Genomic DNA, 26,124 nt, shown 5'->3' on the forward strand with positions numbered 1-26,124 from the left:
CTGTTGGGTGAAGGAGAAGGAGAGGGGGAAGGCATGTCCAGAGGCAGTGAGAGAGGAGGAAGGGTAGGAGTGTGGAGGTGAGAGTCGGAACTTTGAATGTTGGCACTATGATTGGTAAAGGGAGAGAGGTGGCTGATATGATGGAAAGAAGAAAGGTAGGTATACTGTGTGTGCTAGAGACCAGGTGGAAGGGGAGTAAGGCCAGGTGCATCGGAGGTGGGTCCAAACTCTTCTACCATGGTGCAAATGGGAGGAGAAATGGGGTCGGGGTAATTCTGAAAGAAGAGTATGTCAAGAGTCTGCTGGAAGTGAAGAGAGTGTCAGACAGAGTGATGAGTATGAAGCTGGAAATCGAAGGTGTATTGATGAATGTTATCAGTGCATATGCCCTGCAAGTTGGGTGTGAGATGGAAGAGAAAGAATTCTGGACTGAGTTGGATGAAGTGGTGGAGAGTGTACCCAAGGAGAAGAGAGTGGTGATTGGAGTGGACTTCAGTGGGCATGTTGGTGAAGGGAACAGAGGTGATGAGCAGGTATGGTGTCAAGGAGAGGAAGGACAGATGATGGTGGATTTTGCGAAAAGGATGGAAATGGCTGTGGTGAAAACATATTTCAAGAAGAGGGAGGAACACAGGGTGACGTACAAGAGTGGCGGAAAATGCACACAGGTGGATTATATCTTATGTAGAAGGTACAATCTGAAAGGGATTGGAGACTGCAAGGTGGTGACAGGAGAGAATGTAGCTAGGCAGCATCGGATCGTGGTCTGTAAGATGACTTTGGAGACCAAGAAGAGGAAGTGAGTGAAGGCAGAGCCAAAAATCAAATGGTGGAAGTTGAAGAAGGAAGACTGTTGTGGGGAGTTCAGGGAGGAGTTAAGACAGGCACTGGGTGGTACTGAAGAGTTTCAGGATGGCTGGGCAACCACTGCAGAAATAGTGAGGGAGACAGCTAGGAAGGTACTTGGTGTGTCATCTTGACAGAGGAAGGAAGACAAGAAGACTTGGTGGTGGAATGAGGAAGTACAGGATAATATTCAGAGGAAGAGGTTGGCAAAGAAGAAGTGGGATAATCGTAGAGATGACGAAAGCAGACTGGAGATGCAGCATAAAATGAAGAGAGCGGTGGCAAAGGAAAAGGCAGATGGTGAGTTGTATGAGAGGTTAGACACTAAGGAAGGAGAAAGGTACAGATTGCCGAGACAGAGGGACTGAGCTGGGAAGGATGTGCAGCAGTTTAGGGTGATCAAGGATAGAGATGGAAATGTAATGACAAGCAAAGAGAGTGTGCTGAGAAGGTGGAAGGACTACTTTGATTGGCTGATGAATGAAGAAAATGAAAGAGAGAGAAGGTTGGATGATGTGGGGCTAGCGAATCAGGAAGTGCAGTGGATTAGCAAGGGGGAAATGAGGACAGTTATGAAGAGGATGAAGAGTGAAAAGGCAGTTGGTCCAGATGACATACCTGTGGAAGCATGGAGATGTTTAGGAGAGATGGCAGTGGGGTTTTTAACTAGATTGTTTAACACAATCTTGGAAAGTGAGAGGATGCCTGAGGAGTGGAGAAGAAGCATACTGGTACTGATTTTCAAGAATAAGGGTGATGTGCAGAACTGTAACAAATACAGAGGTATGAAGTTAATCAGCCACAGCATGAAGATATGGGAAAGAGTTATAGAAGCTAGGTTAAGAGGAGAAGTGAAGATCAGCAAGCAGCAGTATGGTTTCATGCCACGAAAGAGCACTACAGACGCGATGTTTGCTTTGAGAATGTTGATTGAGAAGTATAGAGAAGGCCAGAAGGAGTTAAGTTTTGTCTTAGTGGATTTGGAGAAAGCATATGACAGGGTACCGATAGAGGAGGTGTGGTATTGTATGAGGAAGTCAGGCGTTGCAGAGAAGTGTGTAGGAGTGGTGCAGGATATGTATGAGAGAAGTGTGACAGTGGTGAGGTGTGTGGTTGAAATGACAGATGGGTTCAAGTTGGAAGTATGATTACATCAAGGATCGGCTCCGAGCCCTTTCTTGTTTGCAATGGTGATGGACAGGTTGACGGACGAGATCAGGCAGGAGTCTCCGTATGCGTGAATGAGAGGGAGGACAGTTGAATGGTGAGGATGTAAGGAGTAGAGGCGACAAAGGCGTATGAGTTTAGATAATTGGGGGTTAACTGTCCAAAGTAACGAGGAGTGCAGAGGAGAGGTGAAGAAGAGAGTGCAGGCAAGATGGAGTGGGTGGAGGAGAGTGTCAGGAGTGATTTGCAACAGAAGGGTACCAGCAAGAGTTAAAGGGAAGGTTTATAAGACGCTTGTGAGACCAGCTATGTTATATGCTTTGGAGACAGTGGCACTGGTGAAAAGACAGGAGGCGGAGCTGGAGGTGGCCGAGTTGAAGATGCTAAGATTTTCATTGAGTGACGAAGAAGAACAGGGTTAGGAATGACTATATTAGCGGGATAGCTCAGGTTGGACAGTTTGGAGACAGAGCAAGAGAGGCAAGATTGAGATGGCTTAGACATGTGTGGAGGAGAGATGCTGGGTAAGGATGCTGAATGTGGAGCTGCCAGGGAAGAGGAAAAGAGGAAGGCCAAAGAGGATGTTTATGGATGTGGAGAGGGAGGACATGAAGGTGGCTGTCGTGACAGAGAAAGATGCAGAGGACAGGAAGAAATGAAAACAGATGATCCACTGTGGCGACCCCAAACGGGAGCAGCCGAAAGAAGTAGTAGTGGTGCAGTTTTGGGCAGTAATTCAATATTACCGTTAATCATCTCTCAATTGTATTAGGATGCAATTCAGTTATTGTCATATCACGATAATGCAAATTTTTAAATACCATTACCCATCTTCAAACAGACATTACAGTCTACCACATACTACGTTTTGATGCTTTAATGATAATAATAATAAATCAATCTTATGTAGCGCTTTTCTAGTGCTCAAAGTTGCTTTACAATAAATGGAGTGAAACAAGATGACAGATGAACATAACACAGACATACAGGGGTGGATGGGAAGGGGGGCTACGAGAGGGAGAAACGGCAGCCACAGACGACACCAGCAGTACTCTCCGACTTGGACAGATATAAAGGGAAAGAAAAACAAACATTATAAATCACAGATGCAGGTCAAGCGCTCAGTCCCCAGCCTACCCCAGCCCAGGGGTATATGAGCGGACGGGGGGGGGGGGGGGGCACGAGAAGGCAATGGAGAAAAAGTTTTGTCTTGAGATAGGATTCGAAGAGTGGGAGGGATTCTGAGTCTCTAATGATTTGGGGAAGTGAGTTCCAGAGCCTGGGAGCTGCTCTGGAGAAGGCTCGGTCACCAAAGCCGCGGAGGTTGGACCTGGGGGTAGAGAGAAGGGAGGTTGAGGTGGATCTGAGGGACCAAGAGGGTTGGTAGGGGGAGAGGAGATCGGTGAGGTATGGGGGAGCCAGTTTGTGAAGGGCTTTATAAGTAAGAACCAGGAGTTTGTAATTGATCCGATGGGAGATGAGTAGCCAGTGGAGGTCTTTTAGGACTGGGGTGATGTGGTGCCAGGATTTGGTGAAATTTAAAAGTCGGGCGGATGCGTTTTAGCAATTATGGTTCCTTCAATAGCCTTTCTGAATAGTAAATAATTTTCGCTGTGCATTACTCGCTCTGCTCTAGTGTATTGGCACCATAACTGGCAGGAGTACAAGTCGAATTTTCAAAGCCAATCCCTTTTCAAAATGAAGGATCCGGGCATTCGGGTAGCGTAGCAGTCTATTCCGTTGCCTACCAACATGGGGATCTTCGGTTCGAATCCCCGTGTTACCGCCGGCTTGGTTGGGCGCCCCTACAGACACAATTAGCCATGTCTGCGGGTGGGAAGCCGGATGTGGGTATGTGTCCTGGTCGATGCACTAGCACCTCCTCTGGTCAAGTCAGGGGCATCTGTTTGGGTGGGAAGGGGAACTGGGGGGAATGGCGTGATCCTCCAACACGCTACGTCTCCCTGGAGAAACTCCTCACTGTCAGGTGAAAAGAAGCGGCTGGCGACTCCACATGTATCAAAGGAGGCATGTGGTAGTCTGCAGCCCTCCCTGGATCGGCAGAGGGGGTGGAGCAGCGACCGGGACAGTTCGGAAGAGTGGGGTAATTGGCCAGATACAATTGAGGAGAGAAACGGGAAACCCAAAAAAAAAATAAAAAAATGAAGGATGACATTCTGGATTTATCCATCACCCTTTTAAAATTCAGTAAATGGTGGAAAATTCTTGGTTAATGAAACCCCTGATCAATATTGTGCAAAATCCTGATGATTATTGTTATCTTTTCTATATCACTCAGCACTTAGGTAATGTTGTCATTATGATTATGTGCTTTTGTTTTATGTTCTAATGCTGTCACAATATTATATTGTATATGTTTATGATAAAGCTGCAAAAACATTCAGAGTAAAGTTTTTGCATTAAAATAAATATAACCTGGCCCCACTGTACATCATCTAATGAAGCAGAACCTCTGGAAGAACAAGAAAATTCAATGGATTACATAAAAATGTGGATGTATATGAATAAAAATACATTCATTCTGTATGTGTCAGTGCTGCTACGGGGACGTTTTGAGGAGCAGGGTCTTATGCAGGGAGACTGTCGTGGGTTTGAACCGCACCTTACCATTATGAAGCTGTCCAGAGCACCAAAGCTACGCTCTCAGGTACACACACACACACACACACACACACACACACACACACACACACACACACACACACAGTTGAAGTCAAAAGTTTACATACACTTGTAAAAAAAACTCTTACAGTATTCAAAGATGGTTGAATCAGTTCATCTGGACACAACGATTTTTGGCAGATACATTTCATCACTCAACTAAGTGACATCTTCAGTGTAAACTGACTGCAGGTATCCCCACCCCTTATAAACAATACAGTACAATACAGTGCCTAACGACCGAAACCAACGACCACTTTCGTATGTAAATATGGGTGTGACCTTTAACTAGAGTTTCAGTGGCCATGTGCACTATTCATGGATTAAAGAATGTTGCAATCACAGCATTGTAAGATGGCAACAGATGTATAACAACCGAAACCAACGACCATTTCATGCGCAAATACGGTTGTTTCCATTCACTGGAGTTTTGATGGCCATGTGTACTATTCACAGAGGATTGGGGAATAGTTGCAATCACAGCATTGTAAGATGGCGAGAGATGTACTCTTAGCGTCCCCCCCCCCCCCCCAGTCGGTTCAGGGATGGTCATTCCCTCTTCACATAGATGGCCTCTTTGACTCCCCTTTCAAACTAGCATTCCTCCCCATCAAGAATGTGCAAATCCTCATCCTTGAAAGAGTGGCCACTGGCCTGTAGATGGGTTTAGACTGTGGAGTCCTGGCCTGACGTGTTAGCTCTCCTGTGTTGTGCCATTCTTTTGCCCGGCGTTTGTTTAGTTTCCCCAATGTACAAGTCATGGAAATCCTCCTGGCACTTAACAGCGTATGCTATACTGCTCTGTTTGTGCCAGGGGAACCGATCCTTGGGGTGGACCAAGTCTTACAGTATTATCGCACTTTAATATGTTCATGAACAGATGCACAAAGCATAGATTAAGTGCGTGCCAATCAGTATATAGTACAGTGTAGTACAGTACAGTCTCTTTTAGGGCAGTTGTCTGTTCTTCTCCTTTTCTCATGTTTTCCAGCTGGCATCCACCAAGGCAGTTTCTCCAGTTACGGTGTACAGCCTTTCCTACACTGAGTTTCTCATACATTCATCTGCTCTCAGCCAACAATTAACAATATGCCTTTATTTGATCAAATGGAGAAGACACTTTATAACACTACCTTTGTTCTACTACATATGAACTTTAAGCATCTATTTAACACTAGAACGACCGGGATTTCACTCCTACCTAAAATGACCATGGGCAGTCAAATTGACATCCAGTTTTTAAACTCTATATTCTGTCAAGATAAATACCCAATTGAGATATTAATGCATTGCATATGTTAGTATGTCTCTTAGGAAACGACGGACACCAAAATTAACATTTTAACAACCATAATAGTTTTTTTAAACAATTTAAACTTCAGAGACACATGGTCGAACTTGAATAGCAAAATTGAAAAAGTGAAAATATTACCTGGAAAAACAAAATTGAAAACACATATTGCTAATCTAACAAACACGACAAGGCCTTTAAAACGGGAAATGTACAAAAAAGAACTGAAAATGAATATTGAAACAGTCCCAAATGACCATGGGCCATCAAAATGACCGCCCACGGTTTGTCAAGATCACGGTTGTCAACATAAATACCCAATTGAGATATTAATGCATTGCATATGTTAGATGACTGGCACCAAAATTAACATTTTAACAACTTTAATACTGTTTTTCAAACAATTTAAAATCACCGCATTCCAACGCCTGTAAATACTGCAACGCCTCAGTGGTAGTCATAGTGCGTTTGAAACGGCGTCTGTAACCAGATATGTTGGCAATAATCACAAATCAAATTTAGACTATTTCTCTCCACCGAGAATGCTAGTGTGTTTCTAGGACAGAGCGATGAACTTCACGAAGGAAATGATGCGGCCAAAACATGTCATAAATAGTGACATGACGCGCACGATCATGCACAAATTACAAGCCATATTTTTGACTGCTCGTGGTGGTTTTAGGTCGATCTTATCATAACCGGAGAGAGACTTGCAACAGAGAGGGGTGAGAGATAAATGCCAATGATGAGAGGAGCAGGCGGCTTTAGGAGATGGAGAAAGGAAGTTGAAGATGTTCTATTGTTATTATTGTTTATCTATTAATACTTTTTGAAGTCCTGATAACATCTCATCCTGTCCGTTGCCTGCCAGATGACATGCAACTGTATCTGTGCGTCTGTGTCCAAAACCGGTGTGCACACCTCAATTGGCAATAAATGGCTCAAAACAACATCCCAAAGCATGTAAATACTAAGAAGATGTAATTTAAAAGCAGAATTGCAGTATGTTTATTTATAGATCTTCACAAATATTTGCCTTGTCCTTTTTGGCCATCTCTTCTTTCCTGTGTCTTAGGGAATAAAACGTGTAGACCCAGCCCTATACTCCGGCTACACTGACAGGTCAGTACTTGGCTTTTCATACGCTTAGCTAAGCATTTTAACCGGCAGATTTGATGTGTTCTTTTTTTATATAATATATAATGTTTTGTGTGATGCTTTTATTACAATGGCTATGATATGATGGTGTACTGATGATACGCAGACTATCGCGCTTAACTTAACAGTATTATTAGGCTATACTAGAATACAGTTAAAGAACCACTGTCAGGTGTATTAATTTGACTTTTTAAGTTGAAGTTGTATGCTTCAGTGTTTATGCCTTTGACTTTCAAACAGTTTAAATGTTTTTCTTTTCTTAGCCAGATATTTTGTTCAAGAAAGTATCAACCAGCTCAAAGGGGGACCTAAAGAAGCTCATAAACAGACCCCTGGACCAGCATTAGATTCAGATTCAGACGACTTTATTTATCCCAGAAGGGCAATTCAGTTCCCACAGTCCACCCAGACATACACAAACTCAGACAAGAGGCAATCATCACCATGTGAGAGACAACAGACAGATCAGTACATGGGCAAGAGATGCATACTGCCACCCTCATGTGGCCCTGCATGCAGACTCACACGAGGACCAGGCGAAGGGCAAAAATCCATAGAAGTCAAAAGAATAGAATAATAAATAAACAAATGAAGCATTCCAAGATGCATTGCACGTTACATTCCCTCAATAGAGTCAGTGAACGCACAGGCCCACAAGCCATGCGAAAAACTGGACTATTATGCTGGACTAGTACTTCGGCAGTGCCATAAAGTCTGGACACTAGTGGAAAAATTGAGCATTACATAAACATTGCAGCTATATCCAGTTGTCACTTTTCATTTGATTGTTTAATATTAGTGACAAGTCAAGAAGAGCGACGGCTGCATTTATTTCCTGCTAGAAGCACTATCTCTCTCTCTGTCTCACTCTCTCTCTGTCTCTGTCTCTCTCGCTCTCTCTCATGCTCTTTTGAATTTAGATTCTTTGGAGAACAGAGAGCTGAGAGAGTGGATCTTTGTTCCATGTTGAAGAGGAAGCAAGAGGGTGGATACTACCACACGGAGGGTTCACTAGAGCTAGGTTAGTTTACATCAACAGTAACCATGTATTTTCTCTTTCTGTCCTCTCTACCTCAGTGCTCACACTGCTTCTGGGTTAATTCATGCACAGGCACAGGCACATTCACAAACACACACATTCACAACCTTAATGAGTTGTCAAATCAGTTTGTTTAGGACATGCACGCGCGCACACACATAATAATAATAATAACTACTTGGAACTACTTGGAACATCTCATATCTTAAGAAAGGCACTATCCATCAAATAGACTTCTACCTCATTCTAACCCTAGGCCCAAGAAATGGGCCCGGTTATCATGTTGTATTATGGCATGAAGTTAAAGGAAATTTGTATACTAATGATAATAATAACAATAAAAAATCAATCTTTTATAGCGCTTTTCCAACACTCAAAGTTGCTTTACAATATACAGCGGTGAAACAAGACAACAGATAAACATAACACAGACATACAGGGGTGGATGGGAAGGGGGGCTACGAGAGAGAGAAGCAGCAGCCACACACGACGCCAGCAGTACTCTCCGACTTAGACAGATACAAAAGGGTAAGAAAAACAACAGCACTGTACTGTGGACGTTGATTTTCTGTAGGGGTTTACTCCTGTAGTCTATTCCTCTCCCGAGGTATCCACAAATAATAATACAAACATTACCCAGGAGAGAATGACCACAGCTATCTGTGTACTCGATCTGTTTGTGTTTATGCACAATCTTACCTGTCGTCTTATTTTTTTCTTCTGTATTTGTGTATACTAGTGGAGTTATTTGCTTTGTGACAGCACTGGGTGGTAGTGTTAATGTGGTGGTTACCTGCTGACTGAATCTAGTGTACTGTGTTTGTGTGTGTGTGTGTGTGTGTGTGTGTGTAGCTGGCTGTAGTGTGTGGCATTGTGCCATGAGAGGGCGCTATCCACTCGCGTTCCAGACAGTGGCCTTCCCAGGCATTGTTGCCAAGAGTACAGTTGTAGGACTAAATCCACAGCTGTTTTAATTTTAGTTTGGTTCTGATATTTCCATCTTTTTCTCTTAAGTTGGTAGGATAAACACAATCGTTTTGAATGTTTTCTGCAGTAGTGGTGAGAATTCTGTTGCTCCGTTTGTCCACAGCTGCTTTAATGAAGGCAAAATAAACATCCAGTGCTGTACACTAACTCTCTAATTTAAATTTTGGCACAATTCGACTGTATTGCACAGTTGTATTACCATACTATAAAACTGCTATGTCTTTGCTGATCATATCTAATATCTAATACTGTTTCCGCCATGCGTATGTTTCAGCTAAGAATTGTTGAAGTGGTAAGATTAGTCTCTGTGAAATCATCCTCACTATTCTTCACCTTAATATGAAGTGGAATTTGGATGAGCTATCTGCTAGTATTTCATTGAATATGTACGTTGTATTTTAGGTACATGCATATACTACCATATTTCCCGGACTACAAGTCGCACCGGAGTACAAATCGTACTGTTATGAGGCAAAAAACATATATAAATCACTTTGGTGCATAAGTCACATTTATATGGTGAAACAGTAGTGACGCACAAGTCAGGGTTTTTTTAAAAAAACATTTTTATCCCCACACCCACCCGACCCATTATGAGAGTCAGTCCCCACTGCCCGACCCGCTAAAATATGCATTAATTAACCACCCGAACCCGACCCGACCTGCAAACCCCTACATTTAGCCTAGACTACAGCAGAGTGAGCAGTGTTTCACTATTTCATTTTTGGGCTGTTTAACCAGCATAATACACTGATTGAATGGTATATCTATAGATATAATAGGCTATAGTCTGTTGTATCTCAGCCTAATAGTGTCTGGGTCTAGGCTACTAAATAAACACACTAATTGTTCCAAATGGTGTTTATTGTTGAATAGCAGCAAAACAAGTAACCTTTTGTTAAAGACATGAACTCTCTCTCTCTCTTTCTCTCTCGCTGTTCTTTCTGACCAAAAAAACATTGGCTCTGTATACAAAAGCCTCAACACTCTAAAACACATAACACATGCATTGACCAAAGCCAAAAAAATTAACCAAAAAATTGAGAGAGAGAGAGAGGGAGAAGGGAAGAGACTGTGTACCTGTAATGCACATCCTAGCTTATTGCACACAGTGTTTTCATTCATTCATTATGCAAACTGCTTATCATGCTCCCAGGGTCGCGGGGATGCTGGAGCATATCCCAGCAGCCATTGGGCAGCAGGCAGGGAGACACCCTGGACAGGCCACCAGGCCATCAGTTATTTATAATTTACTCGGAGCACTGCTTTGTCACTTCTTGACCCGCCCGCTCGAACCCGTGATATTTTCTAGTGAGCTTTGTGGGTCAACCCGCACAATCTAGTGGCCTTAGTTGAAATGCAGTGTACACATCCCACAAAATTATATTGTATAAGTCGCATTGGAATATAAGTCGCAGGACCAGCCAGACGAGTAAAAAAATAGCCACTTATAGTCTGGGAAGTATGGTATATCTCAGTGAAACTCATAAAAGATTAGCGGGGGGTTTTATTCATCTATATACCCTGATCTCATTATATACACATCCAAAAAGAATATTCACATCATAATCTTAGAAACAGTATATATTAAGACCACCAAACCAGTAGTGGACAAGATTACTGTAGGAATGTCTTATTGTCTTGAATAGTGTAAGCATAACCCAGATATCAGTATTCTAGTTTCCGATGAGTTTTCCTATTGTAAAGAGGACATATTTCTATAATGCATCACCCCCCCCCCAACAATGGAGCGCACAAATGTTGTAAATGACAATATTAATGTGCATGTAAATACATTCTTGGTTGTTATTATCCTCCTTCATACAGTAAATAATCTGATACAGTACTTTCGACGTTTTAACAGTACTTTCGACGTTTTATTTTATAGCTTTTAAGGCAGGGAATTTGTGTTTTAGAAATGGCCTGTTTGGATTAATCAAGGAACTTGTGCATGCACACATGCATACTGTATGCATAAAGTAGGATTCCCAAAGCACCGCTTTAAATGGTAATTATCAGTGTATCTGAATGTGCTACAGTGTGTGTGTGTGTGTGTGTGTGTGTGTGTGTGTGTGTGTGTGTGTGTGTGTGTGTGTGTGTGTGTGTGCACGCCTAGTGCTCAGCATAGGTGGAACTGTGCTGTCAAAATATTTTTTGGATCACATTTGTGTGCATCTATGAGAGAGAGAGAGAGAGAGAGAGAGAGAGAGAGAGAGAGAGAGAGAGCAAGCAAGCAAATGTGTGGGCGTGTGGAGTGAGATACACATTGATGAGGAGAGAGAGAGGTATTGTGCTCATGCTTGTCATCATCGAAAGGCTTTTGTTTTAGATGAGTGCTTTTCACAAACCTCAGAATTCACAAGGTGCCATTTTATTTAATTGATATTTATATAATATAAAATATTGCTATAACAGCACTATTTAAATCAAAAGCCGCACTGTTGGTAATTTTTATTAATTGTGTGTATTACAATACATGCAATCAATGAGGGAAATAGTGCAAATGGGGAGCACTGGCAGACCCCCCCCCCCTTTTTTTTTTTAAAGATTGTTTTTTGGCATTTTTCGCCTTTATTTGAGAGCAATAGTCTTAGAGACAGCAAAGGCAGGGGAGAGAGGGGATGACATGCAGCAAAGCGCCTGGGCTGGATTTGAACCCAGGCCGCTATGGTAAGGACCCAGTCTTATGTGGTATGTGCGCTACCAGGTGAGCCACTGGGGCGCCCCGACATTTCTCCTTTAAAGGGTGAGACCGGACCTACTGGTCCTACTGGTGCTGCTGGTTCTCATGGTGCTCCTGGTGACCGTGATGAGATTGGGCCTCCTGGGCCAGCTGGCTTTGCTGGGCCTCCTGGTGCAGATGGTCAGCCTGGTGCCAAAGGAGAGCTTAGTGAGTCTGGACAGAAGGGAGATGCTGGTGCTCCAGGCCCTCAGGGACCGTCTCGGGCCCCTGGACCTGTGAGACCCACTGGTGTTTCCAACAAAAAGTGAACAAGTGAAACACCACAAAATGTAAACTTGGAGTCTCCTAAAAATCCATAGTAATTTGGAGAAAGATTAAATGGCCATAGATGATGTAGTAACTGTATCAGAGGGACTCAGTGTGCATGGTGCTGCTGTGTGCATAATCTCCCCTGGCAGCTGCTGCAGCAGAGCCTGGGTAGGAGGCACAGAGTGACGGGGAGGAGCCAGCGGCAGACCCACCCATCACTGCCTGGCTCTCGGTGATGACAAGTGACAGGACAAGTGAAGAACCACATTTATAATCTTCCATCACTTTATGCAGGTTATTGTCACAATCTGATTTAATTGATGGTTGGAGAATAAAAAATTCAAACACCAGACAGTACACATGGGTAAAGGTTTCAGAAAACAGGGTCAGTGCTGCCAGGCTAGACAGGGTGTATGTCCCCAGAAACCTTTACACCAGGTTAGTCAGGAGCAACATTTTTCCAGTAGGGGTGTAACGATCCATCGATCTGGATTGAAGTATCGATTCAATGATCAGTGATCCAATGCCATCGATGCAAAGTGAAAACATTGATCCGTATCTTCATCTTTAAGATACACCTAGGATGTGAAAGTCTTAAAGCTCAATATCTCTAAACCACTGAGCACACAGATGGAACCTTGTAAAGCCAAGGTGATGAAGCATAGATGTGCATGGTTTATGTTCATAATTGAAAGGTCATCAAGGGCTCTTTAACTGATAAAAAATGTTTGAACTTAAAGCTGGAATGCAGGACTTTTCCAAATAAATGAATGTCCATGACATTCAATCCCTTGCCAAATGAGTTCACACAATGATGATTAAGCCTATCACCGCTAGGTAAATCTCTCTGTGTTTCGCAGTACAGCTTACAAATGCCCAGGTTACGAACGCCCGACTTATGAACTCCCATACTTATGAACGCCCATACTTATGAGCCAACCTCCGTAAAGCCTATTATTTTTAAAAATCGAGTTACACACAGGCACAGGCAGTTACACACAGGCAGGTGGCACAGTGGTTAGCATGATCGCCTCACAGCAATAACGTTCTGGGTTCAGGCCCCGGGGTAGTCCAACCATGAGGGTCGTCCCGGGTCGTCTTCTGCGGGGAGTTTGCGTGTTCTCCCCGTGTCTGCGTGGGTTTCCTCCGTGTGCTCCGGTTTCCTCCCACAGTCCAAAGACATGTACACTACCGTTCAAAAGTTAGGGATCACCCAAACAATTTTGTGTTTTCCATGAAAAGTCACACTTATTCACCACCATATGTTGTGAAATGAATAGAAAATAGAGTCAAGACATTGACAAGGTTAGAAATAATGATTTGTATTTGAAATAAGTTTTTTTTTACATCAAACTTTGCTTTCGTCAAAGAATCCTCCATTTGCAGCAATTACAGCATTGCAGACCTTTGGCATTCTAGCTGTTAATTTGTTGAGGTAATCTGGAGAAATTGCACCCCACGCTTCCAGAAGCAGCTCCCACAAGTTGGATTGGTTGGATGGGCACTTCTTTGAGCAGATTGAGTTTCTGGAGCATCACATTTGTGGGGTCAATTAAACGCTCAAAATGGCCAGAAAAAGAGAACTTTCATCTGAAACTCGACAGTCTATTCTTGTTCTTAGAAATGAAGGCTATTCCATGCGAGAAATTGCTAAGAAATTGAAGATTTCCTACACCGGTGTGTACTACTCCCTTCAGAGGACAGCACAAACAGGCTCTAACCAGAGTAGAAAAAGAAGTGGGAGGCCGCGTTGCACAACTGAGCAAGAAGATAAGTACATTAGAGTCTCTAGTTTGAGAAACAGACGCCTCACAGGTCCCCAACTGGCATCTTCATTAAATAGTACCTGTTAGAGCCTGTTTGTGCTGTCCTCTGAAGGGAGTAGTACACACCGGTGTAGGAAATCTTCAATTTCTTAGCAATTTCTCGCATGGAATAGCCTTCATTTCTAAGAACAAGAATAGACTGTCGAGTTTCAGATGAAAGTTCTCTTTTTCTGGCCATTTTGAGCGTTTAATTGACCCCACAAATGTGATGCTCCAGAAACTCAATCTGCTCAAAGAAGTGCCCATCCAACCAATCCAACTTGTGGGAGCTGCTTCTGGAAGCGTGGGGTGCAATTTCTCCAGATTACCTCAACAAATTAACAGCTAGAATGCCAAAGGTATGCAATGCTGTAATTGCTGTAAATGGAGGATTCTTTAACGAAAGCAAAGTTTGATGTAAAAAAAATCTTATTTCAAATAAAAATCATTATTTCTAACCTTGTCAATGTCTTGACTCTATTTTCTATTCATTTCACAACATATGGTGGTGAATAAGTGTGACTTTTCATGGAAAACACGAAATTGTTTGGGTGATCCCAAACTTTTGAACGGTAGTGTAGGTCAGGTGAATCAGCCATACTAAATTGCCCCGAGGTGGGTGTGTGTGTGTGTGTGTGTGTGTGTGTGTGTGTGTGTGTGTGTGTGTGTGTGTGTGTGTGTGTGTGATGGCCTGGCAGCCTGTCCAGGGTGTCTCCCCGCCTGCCGCCCAATGACTGCTGGGATAGGCTCCAGCATCCCTGAGAGCAGGTTAAGCGGTTTGGATAATGGTTGGAGTTACACACAATAGCTTGTACTAACGAACGGACGGACTACTTTGCGTGATGCTCAAAACACTGTGCGTTTTAGGCAGTTCGTCGGCCCGAGGAAGAACAACACCACGCCGTCGTCGCAATTTTAAGTCGGATTGCGTAAACATTGTATGCGTTGTTTTGACTTAAAATTTTCGTGTGTTTACCCTCGTAATCATGGCTTCAAAGCCATGCAAGTGATGGTGATGCATCGAAGAAAAGGAAAACAATCACGATTGAAACGAAAGTGGAAATAATACAGCGTTCAGAGAGGTGAAATGCTCTTATTGTTTTTTTCATTTACCCGGTGAGGCGAGTCCCAAGCGGGCTCTTGTTTCTGGTGTCAAATGGCCGGCCTCTGCCGGTCGCCACCCGCTCCCGGGACAGTGGCGGGTCGGGAATAAGAAATGTTTCTTTAATGTTTTTATATCTATACACACGTTCTCGTGCACGATTATAAATACTGTACTGTAGTCATATTTATTATTACTGCATTATTATATTTATGATGTTTTAGGTAAAATATATACTGAGACAAACATTTGACTGACTCTAGATGTGAACTGTACGTAACTGTTCCGATTTACATACAAATTTGATTTACAAACAGACTCAAAAACGGGACTTGTTCGTAATCCGGGGACTGCTTTTATAACGGAGTTTTAAATCTGGTGTCTGGGGCGACGTTCCCGCACTGTATGCCAGTGCTGGCGCACCGGAAGTGATATAGTGATCCCGTTTAGTTTTAAGTCAACCAGAAATGACTGCTTTTCCAGAGCTGAACTTCCATGTGACGAAAGCGTTTGGATGCCTCTGATGCGCTTACCTTCAGGGCTTTCTGCCGGAAAACCTCCGGGCTTGGAAGCTATGGCGGACAAAACATAGAGAAAGGATTCAAGTAGAAGAAAGCAATCGATGGCGAGGACAACTACCGATAATCATTGGTGTAGCTTTTCCTCGTTGGAGAACACTGAGAGAAGTAATTAGTCTCACTGCCAGAAGGGGGAGACAAAACTTCTGCACTGCATGAGAAATGTGGCACTTCATAGCCAACATAAGGTCTATTTCTGTTCTTTTTAAGAAGAAAAGATTTTGGGTTCCTTGAAAGATGCTATACAAAACTACGTTATTGTTGTTGTAGATTTGATTTTTCATTTAAATGGCTGGAAGAGCTCAGTAATAAAATTTTCGAATCGTATTTTAGTTGCTTTTTGTGTGTTGATACAAGTATGATATCATCTCATATCATGGCAGACTTTGTGATATCAACAAGTATCGTATCGTTTTTCAAAGACTCTATAATATCGTATTGTGAATTTGTGGTGAAACTTGTGATTTACAGATCACCACTTAGTCAGTGTTGAGAGGTCACTACAGGATAGATATTTTGGGTACTCTGGAGAGGAAAAATGCACAGTTTGACTCTTTAAGTGAATTAACACATTAAAGGAGTTGCCATAGTAATTTGCACTCCTACACCTGTTTGTATGTGAAACCTACTTAAACTACAGTTCAAATAAATTGCTTTGGAATAAATTTAAATTGAATACATTTTTGTATATTTTTTGCTCTTTTGATAAGTTCAGTGCAGCTTCATGTAACCATATATATAACAACAACAACAACAGCAGCAATGACAACAATAATAACAATCTCATCTCATCATCAGCTGTTTCTCCGGGGTCGGGTCGTGGTGGCAGCAAGCTAAGTAGGGCACTCCAGACATCCCTGTCCCCAGCAACGCTCTCCAGCTCCTGGGGAATCGCAGGAATAATAATAATGATGATGATAATGATATTCAAGAAAAAAGCTGTGGTATCGGTTGTTATCGGTATTGGCAGATATCCAAATTCAGATATTGGAATTGGATTAGAACTGAAAAGTGGATTAGTGCATCTCTTGACAATTTTATTTCCTTTTCTTCCACAGCCACTTAACTTCTCACACAGCAAGGTGCAATTGTGATGCTGCTCAGAACCATTCATTACCTCTTTCCCTCAGACATTTGTGCCATCTTGAATTGGCGTATACTTTATCCCAATACTGTCTGCTGCTGCGGCCTTTCTTGTTCTGGGCACGCAATGGTCAGTCTTATCTGTGTCTGATTGTCCGTTTAAGTATTAATCCCCTAATCCACAAACACAACATAATCCACAACAATCTGTCTATTACACTGGCACTCAGAGAAGGAGGGGTGTGAGAAAATCAAATGGGGACTAAAGAGGTATAGGGGAGAACATGTGAGAGAAGATGGAGAACAGTCAATGTCGTGAATGTTAACCTCTATTATCTTAGGGCTAAGGTGGGTCGGTGTGAAGGCTGTGGTGTAGAAACAGCTTTGAGACCTTTGTCCCATTTCATCCTCACTGTCTGGCATCTTTCTCATCTCTGTACGCTGTCCACTTGAAAAACAATAAAAACATTGTTTAATAAGGTTGCCATTTTAGTTTGCTTGTGTTTAAACAAACAGACGGCAGAGAGGAATGGTACTGAGAAGTAGGTCACTGCAGAACACACCAGCACTCAATGCCTTTTACCCTGTATTTCCTCTTCTCCCCCTCACACATCTTTCTTCCATATTCTGCATGCGTGCATGCGTGTGTGCGTGTGTGTGTGTGCGCGCGCATGCTTTGCCAGCATGTCAATTTTGGTAACATACAAAAGATAGCTGGAAAATGTAGAGTGCATGCTGAGGTGATGATTCTCACATGACTTTTTTTTTCCTTTTTTCCCTGGTCTCATGTTTAAATAGAGACAACAACACCTTTTACACACACATGTACACACTTGCACTTTCCGGAGAGTGAATGAGATACCTTATAATTGTTTTGATTAAACACATGCGTCATTATATTAAATCACATTTCCTTCAGTTAGCCTAAAAGCGTGTTGTTTATCAAGGCTGTGGCCCCCATTGGTTTGAATAATAAGTTGTCAATGCGACACGGACACTAATTTTATATTGGTTCAAGACAAAATGCTGAAATATTTCTCTTCTAGTAGAATCAGTGTTTCAACTAGGATTCAAAAGTCACAGAATCACATTAACCTTTTTGTTCTGTTACTCTTTGTAAACACACGCTTTTCCACACATACGTATGGCGATAACAGCACACATGCCATTAGTCAACAACAGGTAGCCTGTCGATGTGACATTTAACACTGTTGTGTAAAGGGGGAGATAATTGCCCCCTCAGAAGACCAGTAGGTAGCTTCTACACTGGCCTCCTGGCATTTACAATGGACCCATACATGCAGACCCCCACGCAAGTTCAGACAAAACACTTAATGCACACCACACACAAAAATGCATATACATAACCAGTCAGATTGGTTCAGGTAAATTGTGTTGTGACCCTTTGGTATTTTGCAGTGACAAAGTGACTTTGACAGACTGTTGCTCAGTACTCAGGGTTGTGGAACGTGAGCTTGCTCAAAAATCGACTGGAATTCCATCCAAAATTGATTTTGTTGAATAGAAAAATTACATGATTTTCAAAGATTTTGTGCCTTATAAATAGCTTTTTTTTTTAATTTGGAATAGTATATTAGCAATTTGGAAGAAATACCATGTAATAAGAGGATTGTATTTTCCATGATACATTTGAGGATTTAATTCCGATTAATCCATAGAACACGATCCACAAAAATGTACTGAAAATACTTTTAAACTTCTGTTTTGTAAATGGATATATGGTGGCTATAGATGGAGTTTTGCACATTTGTTGATTGTGTGAGGTGTTTTTGTGGGCAACTTCACATTTGTATACAAATTTGTACTTTTCGAGATGTCTGGGTAGCGTAGTGGTCTAATATGTTGCCTAGCAACACGGGGATCGCCGGTTCAAATCCCTGTGTTACCTCCGGCTTGGTCGGGCGTCCCTATAGACACAACTGGCCATGTCTGTGGGCGGGAAGCTGGATGTGGGTGTGTGTCCTGGTTGCTGCACTAGCGCCTCCTCTGGTTGGTTGAGGCACCTGTTCGGAGGGAAGGGGGAACAGCGTGAGCCTCCCATGCGCTACATCCCCCTGGCAAAACTCCTCACAATCAGGTGAAAAGAAGTAGCTGGCGACTCCACATGTATCAGAGGAAATGTTGTAGTCTGCAGCCCTCCTCGCATCAGCAGAGAGGGTGGAGCAATGACTGGGATGGCTCAAAAGAGTTGGATAATTGGTCGGATACAATTGGGGAGAAAAAAGTGGGAAAAATCCATTAAAGAAAATGTGGTACTTTTCTGTTCCCTGCTGCAACAGATCTGTAACATCTGCACAGGCATCTTTTAATCTCATGATCTTACTTACGCAAGCTTGCTTTGGAAATGTGCACAAATTGTTCTATATAAATTTAGAATACACACATCAGTTTGGAATACACAACTTAAAAGTAACAAAAAAAAACTTAATATGGCATTGGTGACTGCATTGATGTACTAGTCTACATTGAAAGATTGGTGTCTCACATCTGGTTTATTTTTGGATTTAAGGCTTTCTCTTTTTCTGTTGGACATTTGTTTGTGCATAATTTTGATATAAGTACTGCGAGGCTACAGCAGATGGTGGCAAATTTATGAGTTTCATTTGCATTTAGAGTATTAATAGTTTTGCTCTGATTTGCGTGGTAAAATTAACCTTTATTATTGCTGTAGTTATTAGAAGTTGTGCTTCTTTCAAAACATTTATTTTCTATGTGCTTCTCTGTCTTGATGAATTTCTGCCAGTATGCCAACAAAAATAACATTGTATCTCCAGGTATCCAGTGCTATAAAAATGACCATGGGGAAGGACAGTCATTGGTTTGGAAATTTCTAGTAAAGGAGAGAGAAACATTGGGGTATATTGAATACTTACTACAGTGACTTGTACTGTTACAGTCAACATCAGCTTTGCCAGATTTTACAGTAAAAGTTATCTTACCATCAATATCCCCCTTTTTCTCTCCATACAAGATCATCACTCACTTTTGCTGTCATTGGAGATGTTTATCGTAATTTTTTTTGTGGTAAAGGACATCATATGAGTGTTGCAAAAGTAGTCTTGATGATAGAAACGTAGAACCTCAACATGCTTTTAGCCTAAGGCCCTTCCACGTGAATCATCGGCGGGTTCAGTGATTAGCTTGGGCTTACAGACGTTAACATTAAGAGGATGAAGCTGGGGAAGGAGGAAGGTTAAATAGATAGAGGAGGGACTACGTAAAGGACCAAGGAGTGACGGAGGGAGGGATAGATAAATGGATAGATACTTTTGTCCTCACAAGGGGATGTTTCTTCTCCCTTTTTTTGGGGGGGGGGGGGTTTCCCCCTCTTTTTCTCCCCAATTGTATCCGGCCAATAACCCCCTCTGCCAGTACAGGGAGGGCTGCAGACTATCGCATGCCTCCTCCGATACATGTGGAGTCGCCAATTGCTTCTTTTCACCTGACAGTGAGGAGTTTCACCAGGGGGACGTAGCGCGTGGGAGGATCACGCTATTCCCCCCAGACAAGAGGAGGTGCTAGTGCAGCGACCAGGACACATACCCACATCCGGCTTCCCACCCGCAGACACGGCCAATTGTGTCTGTACGGACACCCAACCAAGCCGGAGGTAACATGGGGATTCGAACTGGTGATCCCTGTGTTGGTAGGCAACGGAATAGACCGCCACGCTACCCGGACCCCCCTGTTTTCATGTTTTGTACAGCGCTTCACACATAGTAAATACACATACACATACTATACATGCCATACGACATGCATGGAGGACAGAGAGACAACAGCACATTAACACAAGTGTTCAAAAGTTCAGTGGCAGAAGGAACAAAGCTCCTTGGAACAGGAGAGAATGCAAATGGAGCGAGAGAATGTGTTTGGACAGAAAGAAGGGTGGAAAGGTTGAGCAAAGAAAGAACGAGATTAAACAGACATAATACATGATGATTAAAAGTGAGGGGATGGGGGGATAGCTGCAGGACAAGGTAGAGCGACACAGGACAAGAGAAACCAACAGCGAGCCAGAGACTGAGAAAAAATTAAGACTGCAAGGACAGGTGACATTTAAACAGAGACGCAGAATGGAGATGGGCAAGAGAAATGTGCGAGGGAGATGGATTGGAGATAACTGGCAGAGAGGGCAGGAGCATCGAGAATTGAGAAACAAGGGGAGGGAAAAAAGCAGGGAGGGGTGAGAATGGAGAAAGGAGCTGATAAGTAGAGGAGGCATCGAGTAAGGTTGAGAGAAACAAAAGAGCACTCCCTGTGGTTTTCTTTATTAAATGCAGACATTCAACTGTTACCAAGTGATTTTTTTTTTTCTGTATATTTTCCTCTATCTAGAATGTTGTCCTCCAACTCTCCAGGTGTATACCAAACAGTTGTATTCCATTTCCTCAACAGTTGTGTTTTGGCATACTGGTATCTCTGTCTAGGCTATGTTTTTTTTAATTTTCCAATTAATATAATGGTTACACTTACACACAAACGATTTCATTCACGTAATAGGGAATTGACTTTTACTTTCCTTTTACTTAAATCTTTAGTGATTTATGAAATGTTTAGCCCTACATTATTTCAATGGGGCCAATGGTTTGTTGCTACTGGGGGAAAAAAGGACAGAGCTGAAAAAAATGACAAGTAGAATGAATAAAGCATAAAAAATAACTGTATAAAATGAATATGTTGAAGAAAGTTTCTTTGTCACGCTGACACAGGGCTCCTGCTGACTTCATATATTGCAGAGTTGACCAATTCATGGGTTAACATGCATTTGCTGCTTGCACATCTATAAATGATTCATACTGCAGTGATAGTGCATACAGGGGTGGTAAATATTCATCATTGGCTCTCGTCGTTATTAAAGTTACAGGACAGATGTACAAATGGGCAGATTTAGAGATGTAATAAGTGTTTCCCCACCTGTACATGAGCCAGCAAGCATATTTACAGCAGGAGGCAACATAATTATAGAAATATGTCCAGTTCTGCAGATGTGCATTTTTAGCATCTCAGATGCACACACAGTCACAATCTAAATGGAGCTGTGTCTTGAAATGTGCAATGAGTCATTGACTGAGAGGTACGTATTTAAATTAATACAGGTCATTTGCATGATTATAGATCATATCCCAAGCAGTACAGTTTATACCAGAGTATAGCAATTAAAAAAAATCATAGGAATAAAAAAGCAAGAACAGTGAAGAGACAGAACAGGTGTCTTCAGCAGTCTCCCAGCTGGCTGGGCTGTTGCAACAGGCAGCACTATGTAGCTAAATGGCAGGTGGCACAAATGAGCTTTTAAGTACTCCTCGATACGCTTTGGAGGGAAATGTATATGGATTTGGGGGTTAGCTCAAGATTAAAAATGCTTACTGCAGCAGCTCATTGCAGAGAAGGGTTACGTCATTAAAGACATAGTTTAGTTTGGATGTTGCCCTCGCCTCTACCGCCTCTTCCAGGGCATCCTTGCTCAAGTCTTAGGCCAAAGCTAGCTTTTTATATTTGTCTTTGAGTCTGCCAGTATCTCCTTGCATTATTTCTGCCTGCCCAGGGCACAACATCAGAGTACACTGCGCTGGCCCCTGCAGATCTTGAATCTTTACAAGTCAGGAATCTTGTATGTGAAAACTTACTTGGTCGATGAAACAGATAAAGGCTTGCCTTTTGTCAAGCCGAACATCAAGGGTTTTCTGCTGGATTTCTGGTCTCTCCTTATGAAGAATCCCCCCCCCCCTTTTCTCTCCAATTGTATGTGGCCAATTGCCCTATTTTCCAAGCCGTCCCAGTCGCTGCTCCACCCCCTCTGCCGATCCCGGGAGGGCTGCAGACTACCACATGCCTCCTCCGATACATGTGGAGTCACCAGCTGCTTCTTTTCACCTGACACAGGAGTTTCACCAGGGGAGCGTAGCACGTGGGAGGATCATGCTATTCCCCCCAGTCCCCCCCAACAGGTGCCCGGACCGATCAGAGGAGGTGCTAGGCAATGACCAGGACACATACCCACATCTGGCTTCCCACCTGCAGACATGGTCAATTGTGTCTGTAGGGATGCCCGACCAAGCCAGCAGTAACATGGGGATTCGAACCGGTGATTCTGGCGATGGTAGGCAACTTACGCTACCTGGACACCCCATGAAGAATCTTGAGGTCCCCCTCGTAGAGTATGTGTCTTTATTGTAAGATGATTTCACATTGTTCAGTTGTTGATTTTTGAGCGCTGATTACATGTAGGGCTGTTTCACCTCCATGTGCTCTTCCTGGATGATGATTAGTAACTACAGATCCCAGAAAGTTGAATCAGTTCATCTGCACACAGATGACAATAACGTTGTGTCCAGATGAACTGATTCAACTTTCTGGGATTTCCTTACCTGGATTATTGAGCATGCATGCACAAGTGACTGCAGACTCTTGCTATACAAGTCTGAGGTGTAGAGAGCAAAAAGGAAAGTTGATGGTGCAGTCCACAGGCAAGCCCCTGTGTTTCTCTGTGCTATATTAGACATGGCTGCTGCCCACTCGTGTTTCTAGACTGTTAAATCACACACACTAAGGTCCATAGTAAGCATTAAAATATATTCCAGTTTAAATGAAGTCATAGTTTGATAGAAAAGGTACTGTAAGACAAGTCACTCGGAGTGAGGGAGAAAATCTCAAGATTTAATAGAGAGGCATCAGAATCTGGTTTATTGGCCATGTAGCTTTGCATACACATGGAATTTGACTCCAGTTTTGTGGCTCTCTGAGTACACTTAACATAGAATAATAACAATCTTCAGATATACACTACCGTTCAAAAGTTTGGGATCACCCAAACAATTTTGTGTTTTCCATGAAAAGTCACACTTATTCACCACCATATGTTGTGAAATGAATAGAAAATAGAGTCAAGACATTGACAAGGTTAGAAATAATGATTTGTATTTGAAATAAGATTTTTTTTACATCAAACTTTGCTTTCGTCAAAGAATCCTCCATTTGCAGAAATTACAGCATTGCAGACCTTTGGCATTCTAGCTGTTAATTTGTTGAGGTAATCTGGAGAAATTGCACCCCACGCTTCCAGAAGCAGCTCCCACAAGTTGGATTGGTTGGATGGGCACTTCTTGCGTACCATACGGTCAAGCTGCTCCCACAACAGCTCAATGGGGTTCAGATCTGGTGACTGCGCTGGCCACTCCATTACCGATAGAATACCAGCTGCCTGCTTCTGCTCTAAATAGTTCTTGCACAAATTGGAGGTGTGTTTAGGGTCATTGTCCTGTTGTAGGATGAAATTGGCTCCAATCAAGCGCTGTCCACTGGGTATGGCATGGCGTTGCAAAATGGAGTGATAGCCTTCCTTATTCAGAATCCCTTTTACCCTGTACAAATCTCCCACCTTACCGGCACCAAAGCAACCCCAGACCATCACATTACCTCCACCATGCTTAACAGATGGCGTCAGGCATTCTTCCAGCATCTTTTCATTTGTTCTGCGTCTCACAAACGTTCTTCTTTGTGATCCAAACACCTCAAACTTGGATTCATCCGTCCACAACACTTTTTTCCAGTCTTCCTCTGTCCAATGTCTGTGTTCTTTTGCCCATCTTAATCTTTTTCTTTTATTGGTCAGTCTCAGATATGGCTTTTTCTTTGCCACTCTGCCCAGAATCCCGCAGCCGCCTCTTCACTGTAGTTGTTGACATTGGTGTTATGCGGGTACTATTTAATGAAGATGCCAGTTGGGGACCTGTGAGGCGTCTGTTTCTCAAACTAGAGACTCTAATGTACTTATCTTCTTGCTCAGTTGTGCAACGCGGCCTCCCACTTCTTTTTCTACTCTGGTTAGAGCCTGTTTGTGCTGTCCTCTGAAGGGAGTAGTACACACCGGTGTAGGAAATCTTCAATTTCTTAGCAATTTCTCGCATGGAATAGCCTTCATTTCTAAGAACAAGAATAGACTGTCGAGTTTCAGATGAAAGTTCTCTTTTTCTGGCCATTTTGAGCGTTTAATTGACCTCACAAATGTGATGCTCCAGAAACTCAATCTGCTCAAAGGAAGGTCAGTTTTGTAGCTTCTGTAACGAGCTAAACTGTTTTCAGATGTGTGAACATGATTGCACAAGGGTTTTCTAATCATCAATTAGCCTTCTGAGCCAATGAGCAAACACATTGTACCATTAGAACACTGGAGTGATAGTTGCTTGAAATGGGCCTCTATACACCTATGTAGATATTGCACCAAAAACCAGACATTTGCAGCTAGAATAGTCATTTACCACATTAGCAATGTATAGAGTGTATTTCTTTAAAGTTAAGACTAGTTTAAAGTTATCTTCATTGAAAAGTACAGTGCTTTTCCTTCAAAAATATGGACATTTCAATGTTATCCCAAACTTTTGAACGGTAGTGTATATACAAGGATTGACTATATACAGGCGAAATAAGAGGCAATAAAGTGCAGTGGTGCAGAGAATATATCAGAGATGCAAGATCAGAGGGGGAAGGTTGGAGCCTGAGAGTGGATTTATTAGAGAGAGAAAGGCAGGTGGCGTGGAGATGTGGTGTTTTTCACAAAGAGATGAATTCCCGATTGTATATAATGCCAGAGAAACCCTGAATCATTTAAAAAAAACGTGGGTTTTCAGCATGATTCACTAGACGGTGATGCCTTGCGTTGTCCCCGTGGTCCGCTGTGGTTTAACTCTTCTGCCAGCAGTGCAAGCGAGGAGGCATCTCTGAATTACATCCCACAGAATAGCACGTAATGCATTTTAAGTCCCCCTTATTCAAAAGTGCCGTCGGCATTCATGAAATCAGTTGGTTTCAATGTAGACATACACACATCTTGATTTGGTCGTTACATTCCATATGTTTGGCATTAAAACTGAAATTGAAATTAGGGTAGTAAAGCTCGTACATTCATCCAAGTCAAAATTGTGATGAGGAGGCCCATCACTGCCAAATGAATACCAGAGGTGGAAAGTTACTACTTCAGCTACTGTACTAGCTGCTGTATGTCTCTGCTTTAGTATGTGTCCAGGAAACTACTTGTCTAAGCTGGGATACATGGAGTCATGAGCGCAGCGACCGTAAAGGTAGATTTTGAATAATTTTTAATGTCTTGTGAATGAAGGTAGGTAGCTGAGTATTAGCTGGATCAAATCTTCCACTTGCTTGAGTAATTTTTCGGTTTGACTAAGTGTACGTACTTGAACCTGTTGTCTTTTCTTCTTCTGCCCTTGAGAACACAGTACAGGCGACAGTGAATGGAATGCTCTCCTGAGCTGAAAAGGGCAAAGAAGACATGCATGCCATACACACTGTTCCACAGGTGACTTATGACCAGTTTGCAGGTGCACGACTGCAGAACTACACGTATGCACATGTA

The 26,124-nt window shown here is 42.6% G+C and overlaps 1 protein-coding gene across 1 annotated transcript in view; it reads left to right on the forward strand.

Moving 5' to 3' along the window:
* Positions 1-26,124, forward strand: part of LOC130125102 (A-kinase anchor protein 7) — a 70,192-nt gene that overhangs the window by 19,501 nt on the left and 24,567 nt on the right. Inside the window, exons 7-9 of the mRNA XM_056294555.1 lie at positions 4,569-4,681; positions 7,062-7,108; positions 8,065-8,165. Of these exons, the coding sequence (XP_056150530.1) occupies positions 4,569-4,681; positions 7,062-7,108; positions 8,065-8,165 (261 nt within the window). The remainder of the gene's footprint in view (positions 1-4,568; positions 4,682-7,061; positions 7,109-8,064; positions 8,166-26,124) is intronic.

Source organism: Lampris incognitus, chromosome 15, assembly GCF_029633865.1.
Source record: "Lampris incognitus isolate fLamInc1 chromosome 15, fLamInc1.hap2, whole genome shotgun sequence".
Taxonomy (NCBI): domain Eukaryota; kingdom Metazoa; phylum Chordata; class Actinopteri; order Lampriformes; family Lampridae; genus Lampris; species Lampris incognitus.